Source organism: Budorcas taxicolor, chromosome 13 (genome assembly GCF_023091745.1).
Source record: "Budorcas taxicolor isolate Tak-1 chromosome 13, Takin1.1, whole genome shotgun sequence".
NCBI classification, from domain to species: domain Eukaryota; kingdom Metazoa; phylum Chordata; class Mammalia; order Artiodactyla; family Bovidae; genus Budorcas; species Budorcas taxicolor.
Genome location: NC_068922.1, coordinates 53,215,285 through 53,233,014, shown reverse-complemented (window position 1 = coordinate 53,233,014; position 17,730 = coordinate 53,215,285). Strand labels below are relative to the sequence as shown.

The window sequence follows — 17,730 nt, the reverse complement described above, 5'->3', positions numbered from 1 at the left end:
GAATAGAGTTCCTGTTATAGAGGCTGAAAAAGTTCTGGAAATGCAGACTGGTGAGGCCTCCACAACATTGTGACGATACTTACTGGCACTTTGTGTCCTTAAAAATAGTGAAACTGGTAAATTTTGTGATATGTGTATTTTACTGCAATAAAAATGAAACAAAGTGACTGTCCCATGTAGAGCCTTTGAATTGAACTCCATGACTCAAGGAAAAACAAAATGTCTGGTTCTAACTGTTAATACATTTGAGGGACCTGTAGATGAACTGGGAGAGAGAACTATAGGGGCAAGAAAGCAAGGAAACAATAAACTCCAAAATAGTGTTTTGAAAAGAACATTGGGTGGTTTTAATACATTTGAACAATGAGTTATGAGTTGAAGGGACTTGAGTCACCATTGAGCCAATTGTTTAACTACAGGTACAAATTTTCAGGGTTAATTTCATTGCCTCACTGACTATCTAGTTTCAGGAGATACAGAGAAGTACAAACACATTCTTTCTTATCTGAAATATCCTATTAAACATGCATGAGCCTAATTGCTGGGATGTAAATCAAAAGAACAAGTTGTTTTGTTGCCACAAACAAATCCTGTTTGTTTGCTTTTTCTATTTCTTCCCTACTTCTTAGACAGAACATGTGTGGTTCACCTGAGCAGAGTGTGAGCTGATAACTCCACCCACTAAGCACTATTTGGGGCTTCCCTCATAGCTCAACTGGTAAAGAATCTGCCTGCAATGCAGGAGATGTGGGTTGGGAAGATTCCCTGAAGAAGGGAAAGGCTACCCACTCCAGTGTTCTGGCCTGGAAAACTCCATGGACTGTATAGCCTGTGGGGTTGCAAAGAGTCAGACACAACTAAGTGACTTTTGCTTCAGCACTATTTGTAACCAATTATGCCTCCTAACAAGAGTGCATCCTATTACAGGGAAGGTCCTGTGATGTACCAACATCATCAAATGGTTTAGTTTTTAAAGTCTGAAACAGAAGACTGAGGTTGGGGAAGGTGAACTGCTAAGACAAAAACGGTAAGAAACATGAAAAAAAGTTGGAGAGAGAAATGGAGGGAGTAGAGAAGAGGGATCAGAGAAACAAGGAATAGGGGGAAAAAAATCTCTACAATCATGAATCAATAACTTTTAAATTTACATCTTTTGCCCAGGTCTTTCCTCTGAACTTGCTTGTCCAACTATCCACTTGTCATGTTCTTTGGATAGAAATAAATATCTGACAGTTAACAACATCTGAAACCAAACTGAATCCCCACCCCCCACCCTCTGTATCTCAGCTGAGCCACCATACTTCTTCTAGATGCACAAATCTCAAAGCCATAGTCTTTCCTCCCACCACAAATCCTATGCATCAGAAAATCCTCTTCAGCGTGCACCCAGAACCTGAATTTTTTTCCCTCTTATCTCTACTAGCTACTGTCCAGGTGCTAGCCATTTTTAAATCTTCTTTTTTTGCATGTATCATAACCTCAAATGTTCTAGTTGCTTCTATGTCCTCAATAGTCTATTGTCAACCAAATGCCAGAATAAATATATGACTTGGGGAAAAACAGAAGTGACTTGTATGTATGCAAGAAGCAGAAGAGCCCAGAAGAAGAAAACCACAAACCCTCTTCCCCACACTCTCTGCTTTGCATACTTACTGACAGAAGTGGCTGAAATCTCATGATCATGAGATAAAAGCAGGGCCACAGCATCAAGAAGACTAAAGTTAAACTCATGAGCGCTAATATCAGATTGCTTGAATTTAAATCATACCTCTACCATTTACCACTGAATGACCTTGAACTTCTCCTTGCTCTGTTTTCTTCTCTGTAAGGTAGGGGTGACCAGAGGCTCTAGTTTGGATATAATGTCACATGAGTAAACAACTGTGAGCATTTTCAACAGTGTCTGGCACATGATGAATGTGCAAGAAAATGAATAGTTATTATTCAATAGATTTCCTGAGACTTGGAGGCTTCAACCAGCATTAGATGATATAGAGTCTTATAAATATGGATATAAATATAATTACAGATATGGATATGAGTATATAGATCATATAGGCAAGAGTCTCTGTGTCTTTAATCCCCTCCTTTCTTCCTCACCCCTATCCAGCACAAAAGAGGGGACTCCAAGATGGTTATGCACAAAATTCTACCCATTTACCAAAAACCAAGTTTTCTTAAGAGTTTGAGGAAGGGTAAGCCCTGGTGGCTCAGACAATAAAGAACCCGCCTGGGATGAAGGAGACCTGGGTTCGATCCCTGGGTTGGGAAGATGCCCTGGAGAAAGTCATGGCTACCCATTCCAGTATTCTTGCCTGGAGAATTCCATGGACAGAGGAGCCTGGTGGGCTGCAATCCATAGTGTCTCAGAGAGTCAGACCCAACCAAGCAACTAACATTTTCACTTTTCCAAGGGATAAATATATAGAGAAGTTAAAAAGAGAGTTGTTGCTGAAAGACAGCAGAAATTAATTATCTGTCTATGTCATTTCACATAGAGTGAAAAATGATTCATGGGAAAAATAAGAAAGTCTTTTTGAAATCTCATATCTGAGAACACTTCTTCATACCCACTCATTCACATATATAAACATGCACATACATAAATACATGCATCCACAAACATGTATTAAAGTGTAGCCTAGCATGATAGTGTACAGGCTGGTTTGAGGATCAAACAGCATTATAACAGATGTTTAAAGCCCAGTTAAAAAAAAAAATTAGCAGATAGGGACCATCTAACACATCACCGACAAAAGTTTGGGAGTACACACTGCAATATTTTAAAATGAGTAGCATGATGTGTGATGACTTACCTATTATTTACTTCTCTGTTTTCTGATTTTTATGCAACTAAGCTCCTCTGAGAAGCTGAGCAGCACAACATGGCTCAAAGAATCAATTCTGCAGCTGGACATCCTGGATTTTAATCCTGTGCTCTACTGCCTTAGATGACATTGTGACATTGGTCAAGTTACTCTCTGCCTCAATTTCCCCATCTGCAGTTCACTGTTAATAGTTATCACACTGGGACATTGTGAGAATTAGATAATATGCACAAATCTGTCATGGTTGGTGTTTGAAGTATCTGTTTGGAAGCCTCTGGTAATAGGCTGCAGGTGATGGATCCACAGAGAAAACACTCAGATCCCCGATTTCATGCCCTCAGATAATGTCCACCCCTTGGACTTCTGTAGCATGGATTGAACACTCATGTTTACATGGAGACCCTAAAAATACTGGGGCAGTGTAAGGTCCAGAGGGCAGGATAAAGGAGACTCTACTCAAAGGAATACTTACTTGTGAGTCCCAGCAGCAGAGTCAGCAGCAGGCAAAGAGGAGGAGGGTGGACCCAGAAGGCAGGGATGGGCATCATAGAAGCCTGAGGAGCCTGCTCTGTCCAAATGTGTCCTAGGGAAAACCCAAAGAACTGTGCTTGGTGGAGAGGAGAGAAGCCCCACCACCCATGATGTAAGAGGAAGTGCCTATGATGATGTGAAATGTTTGTGAAATTGCAATCTGCTTCTACATTCTAGACAGTTTCTGCTTCAGATGGTGAAATAGAATTCAGACAGAGAAGGCTCATGGAGAGTGAGGAGTTACTTATCTGCTGGGGCCCTGCCCCGGTTGGATCCAGGGTATCCGAAGTGTGATGGTGTCAATGAAGAGATTTAGAGAGAGATAAAGAAAGAATGTTGCAGATAAGAAAATAGAGGAGAGAAAAGAGGCTGATATTCCTTGGTTTACATAGAAAGCCAATAAAGTTCCAGACAAGGCACTTGCTCTGTTCATGGAGGCCGCAGGCGCCCTCCCGGTCTCCCAAGGGAGTGAAGACGCAGCGCGCCTTCCTGTTCAGGTCTTAGAAGCCCAGGCATGAAAGTGAACACAGAGAGCCTCTGTGCTCCAAGGGATCAGCCTGAAAAAGAGAGTAAGAGAGAGAAAGAAAGAAAGACATGGGGGAACCAGGCTTTCGTGGAACTGATCCTGGTCCGTCACTTTATTTTTCAGGGAAGCTTTTATACCTTGACTTGTACATACAGGGAAATGAAAGATGCAAAGTCATACAGAGTCAGCCCAAACATTACATCTATTTTGTCTTTATTGAAACCAGGATTTTTTCTGCATACCTTTCCCATAAACAATGTTGTGTACATTATCTTCTGGCCTTGGAGGCCTGTGGACATTTTATAACCCTCTTTTGATAAAGGCTGCTCAACCAGAAAACCTATTTTCCCTTGAAATGTTTTTTCTCTATATTTCTAATCTATGTCAGCCTCAGAAAGTATTAAACAGAGTTACATTCTCATGGAGCAAAGGTGCAGTGAGTTACAACAAAGAAAGGACCAATTAGCTCAAAGGTCTGATATGGTTAATTCCAAGGCTATTGCTTGTTTTTCTTAAATTCCAACTGCATTAACTATTGCACCCCCAGGTGGATAAGAGATATGGGAACTTAGCAGCAAGCATTGGCTCAACAGTGAAATCCTACACCAGCACTGCTCTAATAGTTTTTAACTCAAAAGACTCTATATTTTTAGAATGTTTTAGGCTTCCTGTGCCTCTCACAGTTGGGAGGCTGTGAATAATCACATGCGTAGCTGAAAGAGTCTGGATAAACCTGTCAGACAAGCTAGAAAGCCATCAGAGGGGTTTGATTTGAAATATTCCTCTCATGCCCAAAAGACTTATCAACTAGCCCTAAGTTGATTTTTTTCCAGAGAAAGGTGGTCGGGGATAGGCCCCGGTTAATGTCAGAAGAGTTGGTGAAAGGCACGAAATAGTAAGACAGACAGATTCTGGTTTTGGGGTATGCTCGAGCAGGTCCATGGAGTCCCTCGAGTCCTGATCTGCCTTGCTCGTCAGGTCTCTTCCACATGACCTTGTCATGGGTGGGATCTCCTGTGCTGGCTCCCGGCACTTATCTAATGTTTTCGGAGAGATTGAACAAGCCTAATAGGAATAAACTTGCTCCTCACTTGGCTAGAACTTGGGGCACTGTTCTCTCCACTGGGCCCCTGACCCCACTCATGATGAACCCCAGTTTGGGAGCCCTAGGCAAACTCACAGACCCCAGGAAGAATCTATGGCTGTGGGCTTGTCCCAAAGTACCAACTCCAGGACCCTAGGATGTGGCTGGCTTGTAGTCTCATTTTACACCTGCCTCAACCAAAAGAAGTTTCTCCAGGGCCTCTCAACCCTGTGGAATGGAAGCAGGTCTGCTCCTGTAATGATTTTCTACTCCAATCCTTTAATGATGTAATTAGTAAAACTTAGCCAATTTCACGGTGCAATGTGGACCTCAGAACTTGTATGACCTGCCTCCAAAAGAGGAATGACTTCTTATTTCTTTCACAAAAGGAAGTGCATTATATGACCCAGAAATTATGCTCCCAGACATTTATTCAGAAAAATGAAAACTGCCTCCACACAAAACCTGTGCATGAATGTTATAGAGGACTTTTCTGTAAAGTAAAAAACTTGAAAAAAAAAATCTACCAAATGTGTACAATTTAATAAACTGCATCCATAACAGGAAATACTATTCAACAGCCCAAACGATGAGTTTTATATATGTGTGTGTGTAGCAATTTTAAGTTTCTTGAAGGTATCAGGTTGAGTACACAAAGTCAGTCTCAAAATATGAATTCCACAGATATAGCACACTTGAAATTATATGGAAAGAAAATACAATGGCATTTGCCAGAGGTTTGGTTTGGTGGAGATGTATGTCATTGTAAAGGGCTATCATGTGAGAGACTGTGTGGTCATGTGATGCTGTTTATCCTGATCATGGTGCTGGTTATACAAACACACAGATGAGAGGATCAACACAAGCCAAAACCAGGAATGTTACCAAGTCAGATATAAATAGCAACCTCAGTCACAATAACATAACATAGACACTACTAAGTTATTCAAAATTATATTCAGTTCAGTTCAGTTCAGTTCAGTCACTCAGTCATGTCCAACTCTCTGCGACCCCAGAGACTGCAGCACACCAGTCCTCCCTGACCATCATCAACTCCTGGAGCTTACTCAAACTCATGTCCATCGAGTTGGTGATGCCATCCAACCATCTTGTCCTCTGTCATTCCCTTTTTCCTCCCTCTTTCAATCTTTCTCAGCATCAGGGTCTTTTCCAATGAGTCAGTTCTTTGCATCAAGTGGCCAAAGTATTGAAGTTTCAGCTTCAGTATTAGTCCTTCCAATGAATATTCAGTACTGACTTCCTTTAAGATGGACTGGATGGATCTCCTTGCAGTCCAAGGGACTCTCAAGAGTCTTCTCCAACACCACAGTTCAAAAGCATCAGTTCTTCAGGGCTCAGCTTTCTTTGTAGCCCAACTCTCACATCCATACATGACCACTGGAAAAAACCATAGCATTGACTAGATGGACCATTTCTGGCAAAGAAATGTCTCTGCTTTTTAATATTCTGTCTAGGTTGGTCATAGCTTTTCTTCCAAGGAGCAAGTGTCTTTTAATTTTATGGCTGCAATCACAATCTGCAGTGATTTTGGAGACCCCCAAAATAAAGTCAGCCACTGTTTCCACTGTTTCCCCATCTATTTGCCATGAAGCAATGGGACCAGATGTCATGATCTTAGTTTTCTGAATGTTGAGTTTTAAGCCAACTTTTTCACTCTCCTCTTTCACTTTTATCAAGAGGCTCTTTGGTTCTTCTTCACTTTCTGCCATAAGGGTGATGTCATCTGCATATCTGAGGTTTTTGACATTTCTCCTGACAATCTTGATTCCAGCTTGTGCTTCATCCAGCCTGGCATTTGCATGGTGTACTCTGCATATAAGTTAAATAAGCAGGGTGACAATATACAGCCTTGACGTACTCATTTCCCAATTTGGAACCAGTCTGTTGTTCCATGTCCAATTCTAACTGTTGCTTCTTGACTTTCATACAGATTTGTGATGAGGAATCAGATGCATCTGTGTGGCATGAAGTCAGGAGTAACAAAACATTACATACTTATCTTCCATAGAGTCATGTCTATAAATAATGCCTAAGAGTGAGAAAACAAGAAGTTGCTATAGAAGCATGCTATATGACATGTGCGTGCATCCTCAGTCACTTCAGTGGTGTTAGACTCTCTATGACCCCATGGACTGAGACTGTCAGGCTCCTCTGTCCATGGGGATTCTCCAGGCAAGAATACTGGAGTAGGTTGCCGTGCCCTCCTCCAGGGGATCTTCACAACCCAGGGATCAAACCCATATCTCTTATGCCACCTGCATTAGCAGGCAGATTCCTTACCGCTAGCACCACCTGAGAAACCCATGCTATATGATATTTGGCACTAAAATCTAATAATCAGTTAAAAGAGTTGAAAGTGGTTTTCTCTCAGAGGTGGAAATTGGCAGGAGGTTAGGGAGGCTCTAGTTCTCATATGGAGAACTTAGAAATGTTTGACACATAAAAAATTTGCATATGAGTCATTATGAAATATAAAACTAAGTTGGAAGATTGGATTAATGTTAACAAAGTTACACATTTAAAAAAAATGCCTTTGCTTAGTCGGGCTGTATGAATCGCAAGCTGGAATCAAGATTGCTGGGAGAAATATCAACAATTTAAGATATGCAGAAGATAGCACCCTAAGGGCAGAAAGCAAGAAACTAAAGGGCATCTTGATGAAGGTGAAAGAGGAAAGTGAAAAACCTGGCTTAAAACTCAACATTCAAAAAACCAAGATCATGGCATCCCATCACATTGCTTCATGGCAAATAGATGGGGGGAAAATGGAAACAGTAACAGACTTTATTTTTAGGGGCTCCAAAATCACTGCAGACAGTGACCACAGCCATGAAATTTAAAGATGCTTGCTCCTTGGAAGAAAAGCTATGACAAACCTAGACAGTGTATTAAAAGTTCAGAGACAGCACTTTACTGACAAAAGTCCTTCTAGCCAAAGCTATGGTTTTTCCTGTGGTCACATATGAATGTGACAGTTGCACCATAAAGAAGGCTGAGCACTGAAGAATTGATGCTTTTGAACTGTGATGTTAGAGAAGACTGTCAAGAATTCCTTTGACTGCAAGGATATCAAATCAGTCAATCCTAAAGGAAATCAACCCTGAATATTCATTGGAAGGACTGATGCTGAAGCTGAAGCTCCAGTCATTTGGCCATCTGATGCAAAGAGCCAACACTGGGAAAGACAGAGGGCCAGGAGGAAAAGGGGGCAACAGAGGATGAGATGGTTGGATGGCATCAATGACTCAATGGACATGAGTTTGAGCCAACTGTGGGAGACAGTGAAAAACAGAGAATCCTGATGTGCTGCAGTCCATGGAGTCACAAAGTGTTGGACATGACTCAGCAACTGAACAACAACAACTCTTAGCAATGGTAAAAGTTTTGTAGCTTGCTGGAATAACATTTATGATATACCACAATTACAATCATTAGACAAAACTGTTGAAAGCAGTATTAGTAACATTTAAAGATTCCATGAACAAGACTTTCAGGTCTTACATTTAACCCTCTTAAATCCATTATGAGTTTATTTTTGTGAGTGGTGTTAGAAAGTGTTCTAGTTTTCATTTTTTTACACCTAGTTGACCAGTTTTCCCATCACCACTTGTTGAAGAGACTGTCTTTTCTCCATTTTATATTTTTGCCTCCTTTGTCAAAGATAAGATGTCCATAGGTGGGTGAATTTATCTCTGGACTTTCTATTTTGCTCCACTGATCTATATTTTTGTCTTTGTGACAGTATCATACTGTCTTGATGACTATAGTTTTGTAGTATAGTCTGAAGTCAGGCAGGTTGATTCTTCCAGTTCCATTCTTCTTTCTCAGGATTGCTTTGGCTATTCAGGGTCTTTTGTGTTTCCATACATATTGTGAAATTATTTATTTTAGTTTCTATGAAAAATACATTTGGTAGTTTGATAGGGATTGTACTCTTGCCTGGAAAATCCCATGGACAGAGGAGCTTGGTAGGCTGCGGTCCATGGGGTCCCTAAGAGTTGAACATGACTGAGCGACTGCACTTTCACTTTTCACTTTCATGAACTGGAGAAGGAAATGGCAACCCACTCCAGTGTTCTTGCCTGGAGAATCCCAGGGACGGGGGAGCCTGGTGGGCTGCCGTCTATGGGGTCACACAGAGTCGGATACGACTGAAGCGACTTAGCAGCAGCAGCAGCAACACTGAATCTATAGATTGCTTTAAGTAGTATACTCATTTTCACTATGTTGATTCTTCCAATCCAAGAAAATGGTATATTTCTCCATCTATTTGTGCCATCTTTGATTTCTTTCATCATATTTTACAGTTCTGTATATACAGGTCTTTTGTTTCTTCATGTAAATCTATTCCTAAGTATTTTATTGTTTCTGTTGCAATGGCAAGTGGGATTGTTTCCTTAATTTCCACGATTTCCAACTCTTAAAGGAAAACATGGGCTTCCCTGGTGGCTCAGAGGTTAAAGCATCTGCCTCCAATGCAAGAGACCCGGGTTCAATCTCTGGGCCACGAAGATCCCTTAGAGAAGGAAATGGTAACCCACTCCAGTATTCTTGCCTGGAGAATCCCATGGACGGAGAAGCCTAATAGGCTACAGTCCACGGGGTCACAAAGAGTTGGACACGACTGAGCGACTTCACTTCATTTCACTTCAAAGGAAAACATAGAACATTCTCCAACATAAATCATAGCAAGATCCTCTATGATCCACCTCCCAGAGTAATGGAAATAAAGACAAAATAAACAAATGGGATCTAATTAAAAGCTTTTGCACAATGAAGGAAACTATAAGCAAAGTGAAAAGACTGCCCTCAGAATGAGAGCAAATAACAGCAAATGAAAAAACTGACAAAGAATTAATCTCCAAAATATTCATGCAGTTAAATACCAGAAAAATGAACAACCCAACCAAAAAGTGGGCAAAAGACGTAAACAGATATTTCATCAAAGAAGATGTACAGATGGCTAATAAATACATGAAAAGATGCTCAACCTCACTCATTATTAGAGAAATGCAAATAAAAACCACAATGAGATATCATCTCACACTGGTCAGACTGGCCAACATCAATAAGTCTACAAACAATAAATGCTGGACAGTGTGTGGAGAAAAGGAAACCTTTTTACACTGTTGGTGGGACTGCAAACTGCTACAGCCACTATGGAGAACAATGTGGAGTTTCTTTAAAAAACTAGGAATATAATAACTCCATCCCCGAATATCATGACACTGGGGATTAGGCTTCAATCTGTAAATCTGATGAAGGGCTAAAGCATGAGGGGTGGGGAGAGGATGCAAACATTCATCCATAACAAGAAAGGAGGCAATACTGCAAAAAACAATTTTATATAGCATGCCAAACAGGATTCCAGAAAGATGATACCCATTTATGTTCCTAGCTAGTTTCTTTTTTTAAAGATCTTTTTTATGTGGACCATTTAAAAAATCTTTATTAAATTTGTTACAATATTGTTTCTGTTTTATGTTTTGGTTTTCAGGCTCCCAAGGCATGGGAGATCTTAGCTCCCCAACCAGGAATCAAACTTGCATCCCTTTGCTCTGGAAGGGGAAGTCATAACCACTAGACCACCAGGAAAGTCCCTGTTGTTTGTTCTTTAAGTTCTTGCCCTGAATATCTCTTTTCATTGCAAAGCTCTATGTTGATTTTCATTATTTTCTTCACAAAATCATCAGCTGAGAAAAGTGACATGATATTAAAAGAGCAAATAAGAAAATACATTTGTCTGTCTCCTACTTTTGGGTCTCTCTTGAAGCATGACAGGGAATCAGATGATTGGGAGGCTCTGTGTCCACAGCCCACCTTGCAGGTTTCCAGGTCAGTTCTTGGTGATCCATTCAGGTTCATGTGAATGCAGAGAACAAAACCCAAAGCCATTTCTCCTCCCTGTGGTTTCCCATGGAGCTCCCTGCCACAGGTCAAAACTGCAGTTCTTTCAAATTACCACTAAGTGTCAGGCAAAGAATAGTCAATCGCACATGTTTCAATGACTTTTTTTTTCCCCAGGCTTGCAGCTTCAGTGTTGAGTGAGAAAGCACTTTAGAAAGCACGCAGTGAACTTTCTGATCCACTCTTCTTTCCATCCCAAGAAGAAAACAATAATCTGGTGCTTTTCTCTTGAAATTTTTTTAAAAAGATCATTTTTTGGTTCACAAAAAAAATGGACAACAACAAAAAACCTGGAAATAGAACTGCCATATGACCCAGCAATCCCACTGTTGGGCGTATACCCTGAGGAAACCAGAATTCTTGGGATCTATTTCACAGCAAGGTGATTATAGTTGATGATATTGTACCGTGTACCTGAAAGTTGCTAAGAAGTGAAGTGAAAGTCATTCAGTAGTGTCTGACTCTTTGCGACTCCATGGAATTCTCCAGGCCAGAATACTGGAGTATTAGCTTTCCCCTTCTCCAGGGTATCTTCCTGAACCAAGAATCAAACCAGGGTCTCCTGCATTGCAGGCGGATTCTTTACCAACTGAGCTATCAGGGAAGCTATCTGGGAAGGTGTTAAGAGGATAGAGGATAGATCAAATGTTCTGACCAGAAAAAGAAATGGTAATTATGCAACATGATGGAGATGTCAGCTAACACTAAAATGGTAATAATTTTGAAAAATATAAATGTGTCAAATCAACATACTGTATATCTTAAATTTATACAGTGTTATATGCCAATTATATTTCAGTAAAGCTGGAAAAAATAAAAAAAGAAAGAGACACATGTACCCCAGTGTTCATTGCAGCACTGTTTACAATAGCTAGGACATGGATGTAACCTGAATGTCCATTGGCAGATGAATGGATAAGGAAGTTGTGGTACCTATACACACTGGAATATTACTCTGCTATAAAAGGGATGCATTTGAGTCAGTTCTAATGAGCTGGATGAATCTGGAGTCTATTATACAGACTGAAGTAAGTCAGAAAGAAAAAGACAAACACTGTTATTAATGCATATATATGGAATTTAGAAAGATGGTACCAATGATCCTACATGCAGGGCAGCAAAGGAGACACAGATGTAAAGAACAGACTTTTGGACTTAGTGAGAGAAGGAGAGGGTGGGATGATTTGAGAGAATAGCATTGAAACGTGTATATTACCATATGTAAAATAGACGACCAGGGCAAGTTCAATGCATGAAGCAGAGCACTCAAAGCCTGTGCTCTGGTACAACCTAGAGGGATAAGGTGGGGAGGAGGTGGGAGGGTGGCTCAGATGGGGAGGACACATGTATACGTATGGCTGATTCATGTTGATATATAGCAAAAACCATCACAATTTTGTAATTATTCTCCAATTAAAATTAAATAAATAAAAAATTTGAAAAAAGTATATTATGCAATGAAAAAAGTCAATGGGTCAATAAAGAAATGAAAGGGGAAATTAAAAAATTTCATGAGATAAATGAAACAAAAACACAATTTTTCAAAATCTATGGGATGTAGCTAAAGTAGTTTGAAGAGGAAAGTTTATGGTGATACAGGCCTACATCAAGAAACAAGAAAAATCTCAAATAAACAACCTCACCTACCATTTAAAGGAATTAGAAAAAGGAGAACAAAGGCAAAATTCAGAAGGATGAAAAAAGTAATAAAGATCAGAGAGAATGTAAAGAAAATAGAGACAGAAAACAATAGAAAAGATAAATGAAAGCTACAGTTGATTTTTTGAAAAAACTAATGAAATTGATATACCTTGAGCCAGGCTCAAAAGTAGAAAAGATAGTGAACTGAAATAAACAAAATAAGAAATGATGAAAAAGATTTTCAAAACACCTAAAGCCTGATAAATTCATGTAAATCTTTTATTTTAATACTATTTGTAATAAAAACAAAAGGAAAAAACTTAAAGGAGCAGAAAAAAGAAAGAAATGATGAAAGAGAAATAACTGATATCACAGAGATACAAAATATCATGGTAATATTATGAACAGTTATATGCCAACAAATTAGACAATCTAGAAGAAAGTGACAAATTTCTAGAGGCATACAACCTTCCAAGACTGAATCAGAAAGAAATAGATAATCTGAGCACTGATCGTGGGTAGTGAAATTGGCTTTGTAATTTTAAAACTCATAGCACACCTAAAGTCCAAGACCAGATGGCTTCACGTGGGAATTCCATCAAAAATATAAAGAAGAGCTAATGCTATCCTTCTCAAACTATTCCAAAGATTAAAGAGGATGGAATACTTTTAAATTCATTCTATGCAGCACAACACACTGGACAGGAAAATGCAACAAACACAGTACAAAAAAGAAAATTACAGTCCCATATCCATGATAAATATAGAGACAAAAATATTCAACAAAATATTAGCAAATGATTCAACAATATATTAGAAAGATCATATACCATGATCAAGTGGTATTTATGGCAGGGATATGAAGATAGCTTAATATTCACAAGTCTATCAATGCAATATACCACATAAAAAAGGAAGGATAAAAATCCCATGATCATCTCAACATACAGAGAAAAAGCCTTTAACAAAATTTAACATCCATTCATGATAAAAGCTCTTATCAAAGTTGGCATAGAGGTAATATATCTCAACAAAATAAAGGCCATTTATGACAAACCCACAGCTAACATCATACTCAATGGTGAAAAGCTGAAAGTCTTCCCACTAAATTCAGGAACAAGACAAGGATTCCCATTCTTACCAGTTCTATTTAACATAATATTGGAAGTCCTAGCCACAGCAATTGGAGAAGAAAAAGAAATAAAAGGCATTAAAATGAGAAGGAGAGAAAGAAAAATTGTCATTATTTTCAAATGACATAATACTATATAGACAAAACTAAAAAAGTTATCAGTAAAGTTTCAGGATACAAGATTAACATGCAGAAATACTTTTGCTTTTCTAGACACCAACAATGAACTATCAGAAGAGAAAAGAAAACAATCTCATTTAAAATATCATCAAAAAGAATGTAATACTTAGGAATAAACTTATACAAGGAGATGAAAGATCTTCACTCTGAAATCTATAAAACACTGAGGAAGGAAATTGAAGATGATGCAAAGAAATGGAAAGATATCCCGTGTTCTTATATTATAAGAATTAATATTGTTAAAATGTCCATACTACCCAATATAATCTACAGATTTAATGCAATCCTTATCAAAATATCTATGACATTTTTCACAGACATAGAAAAATTATCCTAAAATTTATATGGAACCAGATAGATCCTGAATTTCCAAAGCAATCTTGAGAAAAAAGAACAAAGCTGGAGGTATCATGCTTTTTCACTTCAGACTGTATTACAGATTGACAATAAGCAAAGCAGCATGGTAATGGCATAAAACAAACATATAGATCAATGGAATGGAATAGAGAGACTAGAGATTAAACTATGCACTATGGTCAAGTAATCTATGACAAAGAATGCAAAAATATACAGTAGAGAAAAGACAGTCTCTTCAATAGATGGTACTGGGAAAATTGGATAGCTACATATGAAAGAATGAAATTAGAACATTCCTTCATACCACATATACAAATAAACTCAAACTGGATTAAAGAACTAAATGTAAAACCTGAAATCATAAAATTCCTAGAGGAGAATATAGTACACTCTTTGACATAAATTGAAGCAATATCTTATGGATCTATCTCCTTCAGGAAAAGAAACAAAAGCAAAAATAAAAAAAAAACTGAGTCCTAAATAAAATTAAAAGCTTTTGCACAGCAAAGGAAATCACTGAGAAAACAAAAGGATAGCCTATTAAATGGAGGAAAATATTTGCAAATAATATGACCAATAAGGAGTTTTTAATCTATATTTAATACAGTTAATATCCAAAATATGGGTTTCCCTGGTGGCTCAGCTGGTAAAGAGTCCACCTGCAATGCCAGAGACCTGGGTTCGATTCCTAGGTTGGAAAGATCCCCTGGAGAAGGGAAAGGCTACCCACTCCAGTGTTCTAGTCTGGAGAATTTCATGGATAGAGGAGCCTGGCAGGCTACAGTCCATGGGGTTGTAAAAAGTAGGACATGACTGAGTTACTAAGACATGCACAATATCCAAAATATGAGACCATACAGCTCAATATAAAAAAAAAAAAAAACAACCTACTTAAAAGATGGACAGAAAATCCGAGCAGACATTTTTACAAAGAAGACAGACAGATGGCCAATAGGTACATGAAAAGATGCTCAACTTTGCTAATCACTAGAGAGAAATGCAAATTAAAACTACGAATGCTTATTTATACTTGTCAAAATGTCCATTACCCCAAATTCTACAAATAACAAATGCTAGTGAGGATGTGGAGGAAAGGGAATCAGAGTACACTCTTGGTAGGATTGTAAATTGATGCAGCCATTATGAAAAACAGTATGAAGATTCCTCAAAATACTAAAAACAGAACTATCATATAACCCAGCCCTTCCACTCTATCTGAATGGAAAATAAATACTAATTGGGAAAGATACATGCACCCCCAATGTTCATAGCAGCATTATTTATAATATCTCATATATGGAAGTAACTTAACAGATGAATGGATAAGAAAGATGTGGGATATATATACATATATATATGTATATATATGTATGGAATGGAATATATGCACTATACATATGTGGAATATTCCTGGAATGGAATATTACAGAGTCATTTAAAAAAAATGAAATTCTGCCATTTGCAACAATGTGCGTGGACCTGCGGGGTATTGTGTTTAGTGAAGTAAGTCAGACAGAGAAGGACAAATACTCATACATGGAGTCTAAAAAATAAATGAATGTATATGACAGAACAGAAACAGACTCACAGATAAAGAGAACAAATAGTAATTACAAGTGGGGAGGGGAAGGCGGATGAAGAGTTGTGAACTACTATGTACATGATTAAAAAGTAAGAAGGATATATTGCACAGCATGAGAAAATATAGCCATTTTTGTAATTTTAAATGGAATATAAGCTACAAAGTCTTGAGTCACTATGTTGTACACTTAAAACTAACATACTATTTTAAATCAAGTATACTTCAATCTCTAAAAAGCAGAAAATAAAGTAAAATAAAATGTGTTTGGGCCAAAAATAGCCATGACAGTTTTGAATAACAAGAAAAGGTGGGAAGGGACTTCCCTGGTAGTCCACTGGTTAAGAACCTGCTTGCAATACAGGGATGTAGGTTCAATCCCTGGTCAGAGAACTAAGATCCCATATGCCACAGGGCAACTAAAGTCACATGCCACAACTGCTGAGCCTGCCTACTCTGGAGCCCATGCTTCACAAGTAGAGAAAGCCTACATGCTGCAGTGAAGACCCCATGTGCCACAGCTAAGACCCAGTGCAGCCAAAGAAAGAAAGAAAGAAAGGAAAGAAAAGGTGGGAAGATGTGCCCAGCCAAGGCATTAAAGCTTATGAAGCTATTCTAGGGTAGTTTGGTCAGAGAAATAGACAAGTAGCACAATGGAACAAAATAAAATCAGTAAAAGAACCAGAAATTTATGGGAACTTGATATATGGAAAAGGGGCAGTGGAGATCAAAAAAATATATATGTAAGATCCCAATAATATCCCCACCTGTAATAGACACACACACACACAAAATGAGATCAAAGGCATAAATAGAAAGAGCAAAACTTGATCAAGATTTGAAAATGTTTTTTTTAATGTATAACAAAAGCTCCAAATGATACCAAGAGTCCACTTTATGGACACACCAGTCGAAGAGGAACTCTCCCATATATGCCCAAGAAACAAAGACAAAAATATGTGTGCAAAATTCTACTAGCTAGACATTACATAAACATTTAATATCCATCACAAGAAAAATCAATACATTGTGGCATATTGTCACAGTAGAACTTATAAAGCAGTGGAAATTAATAAAATTAAGCTACATAAATGAATGTATAAATTCATTTATGAATTTATGAATAAAAAAAGCTGTGTTGAGTATAAAAAACTAAAAGTTCCAGCAGACTGTATACAGTATAATAACATTTATACAAAAGTTAAAACATGCAAGTAATGTTATATATTGCTTAAGGATTTATACATATGTTTAGAAGCATAAAATCATGATTGAGATTATGAATACAAAATCTAATACAGTAATTTTCAAAGGAACAACAGATCACAATAGCAAAATGTTAACGGTCTGCAAACATAGCATGGTAGGTAGTTATGCGGATATTTTTATATCATAAATTTCAGAATAGAAAAATCTTATTCAACTTAGTGATTTAAAATACATGTGTGTTAAAATGAAATCACAATTGCAAAAGCTCTGGATAAAAGTAAAAGTGCTCTGAAAATTAAGGGTTCATGAGCAGGGGCACAATGGAAACCTGTTTTCTTGATCTACTTGATTCTCTTTGGGGTGGAGGCAGGGCCAGTTTGAAGCTCAGTGCATCAGGGTCCAGACATTCTGGATCAACATGACCAATGTCCATCCTTGACTCAATTCCAAAGGTCAGAGAGAAGGCACATAGGAGAATGTGTGGAAGGGAGTGTGTTCATGTTGGAGGTGGGGAAAGCAGAGTGAAGGGTGGGAAATCTTGAGTCATCTCCAGTCCTTATAGCTTCTTTCCACTTGAGCCCCTTGCACAGGGAGGGAGGCAGTGTATCACAGAGTATGTAGGACCTGTAGGGAAAAACATTCATTGATTCCACAAGTGTGTTTGAGCACGTATGGTATGGGAGGCACTTTGCTTGGCCTGGGTTCATGGTGCTGATGAGGAATGAAGCCCCAAAC

At 38.4% G+C, this 17,730-nt stretch overlaps 1 protein-coding gene across 1 annotated transcript in view; it reads right to left on the bottom strand.

Moving 5' to 3' along the window:
* The window catches only part of LOC128058061 (signal-regulatory protein beta-1-like), a 54,489-nt gene extending 37,061 nt beyond the window's left edge, over window positions 1-17,428 (bottom strand). Inside the window, 1 exon segment of the mRNA XM_052650433.1 lies at window positions 17,341-17,428. Within this exon segment, the coding sequence (XP_052506393.1) occupies window positions 17,341-17,428 (88 nt within the window).
* Between the last annotated feature and the right edge of the window lie 302 nt (window positions 17,429-17,730).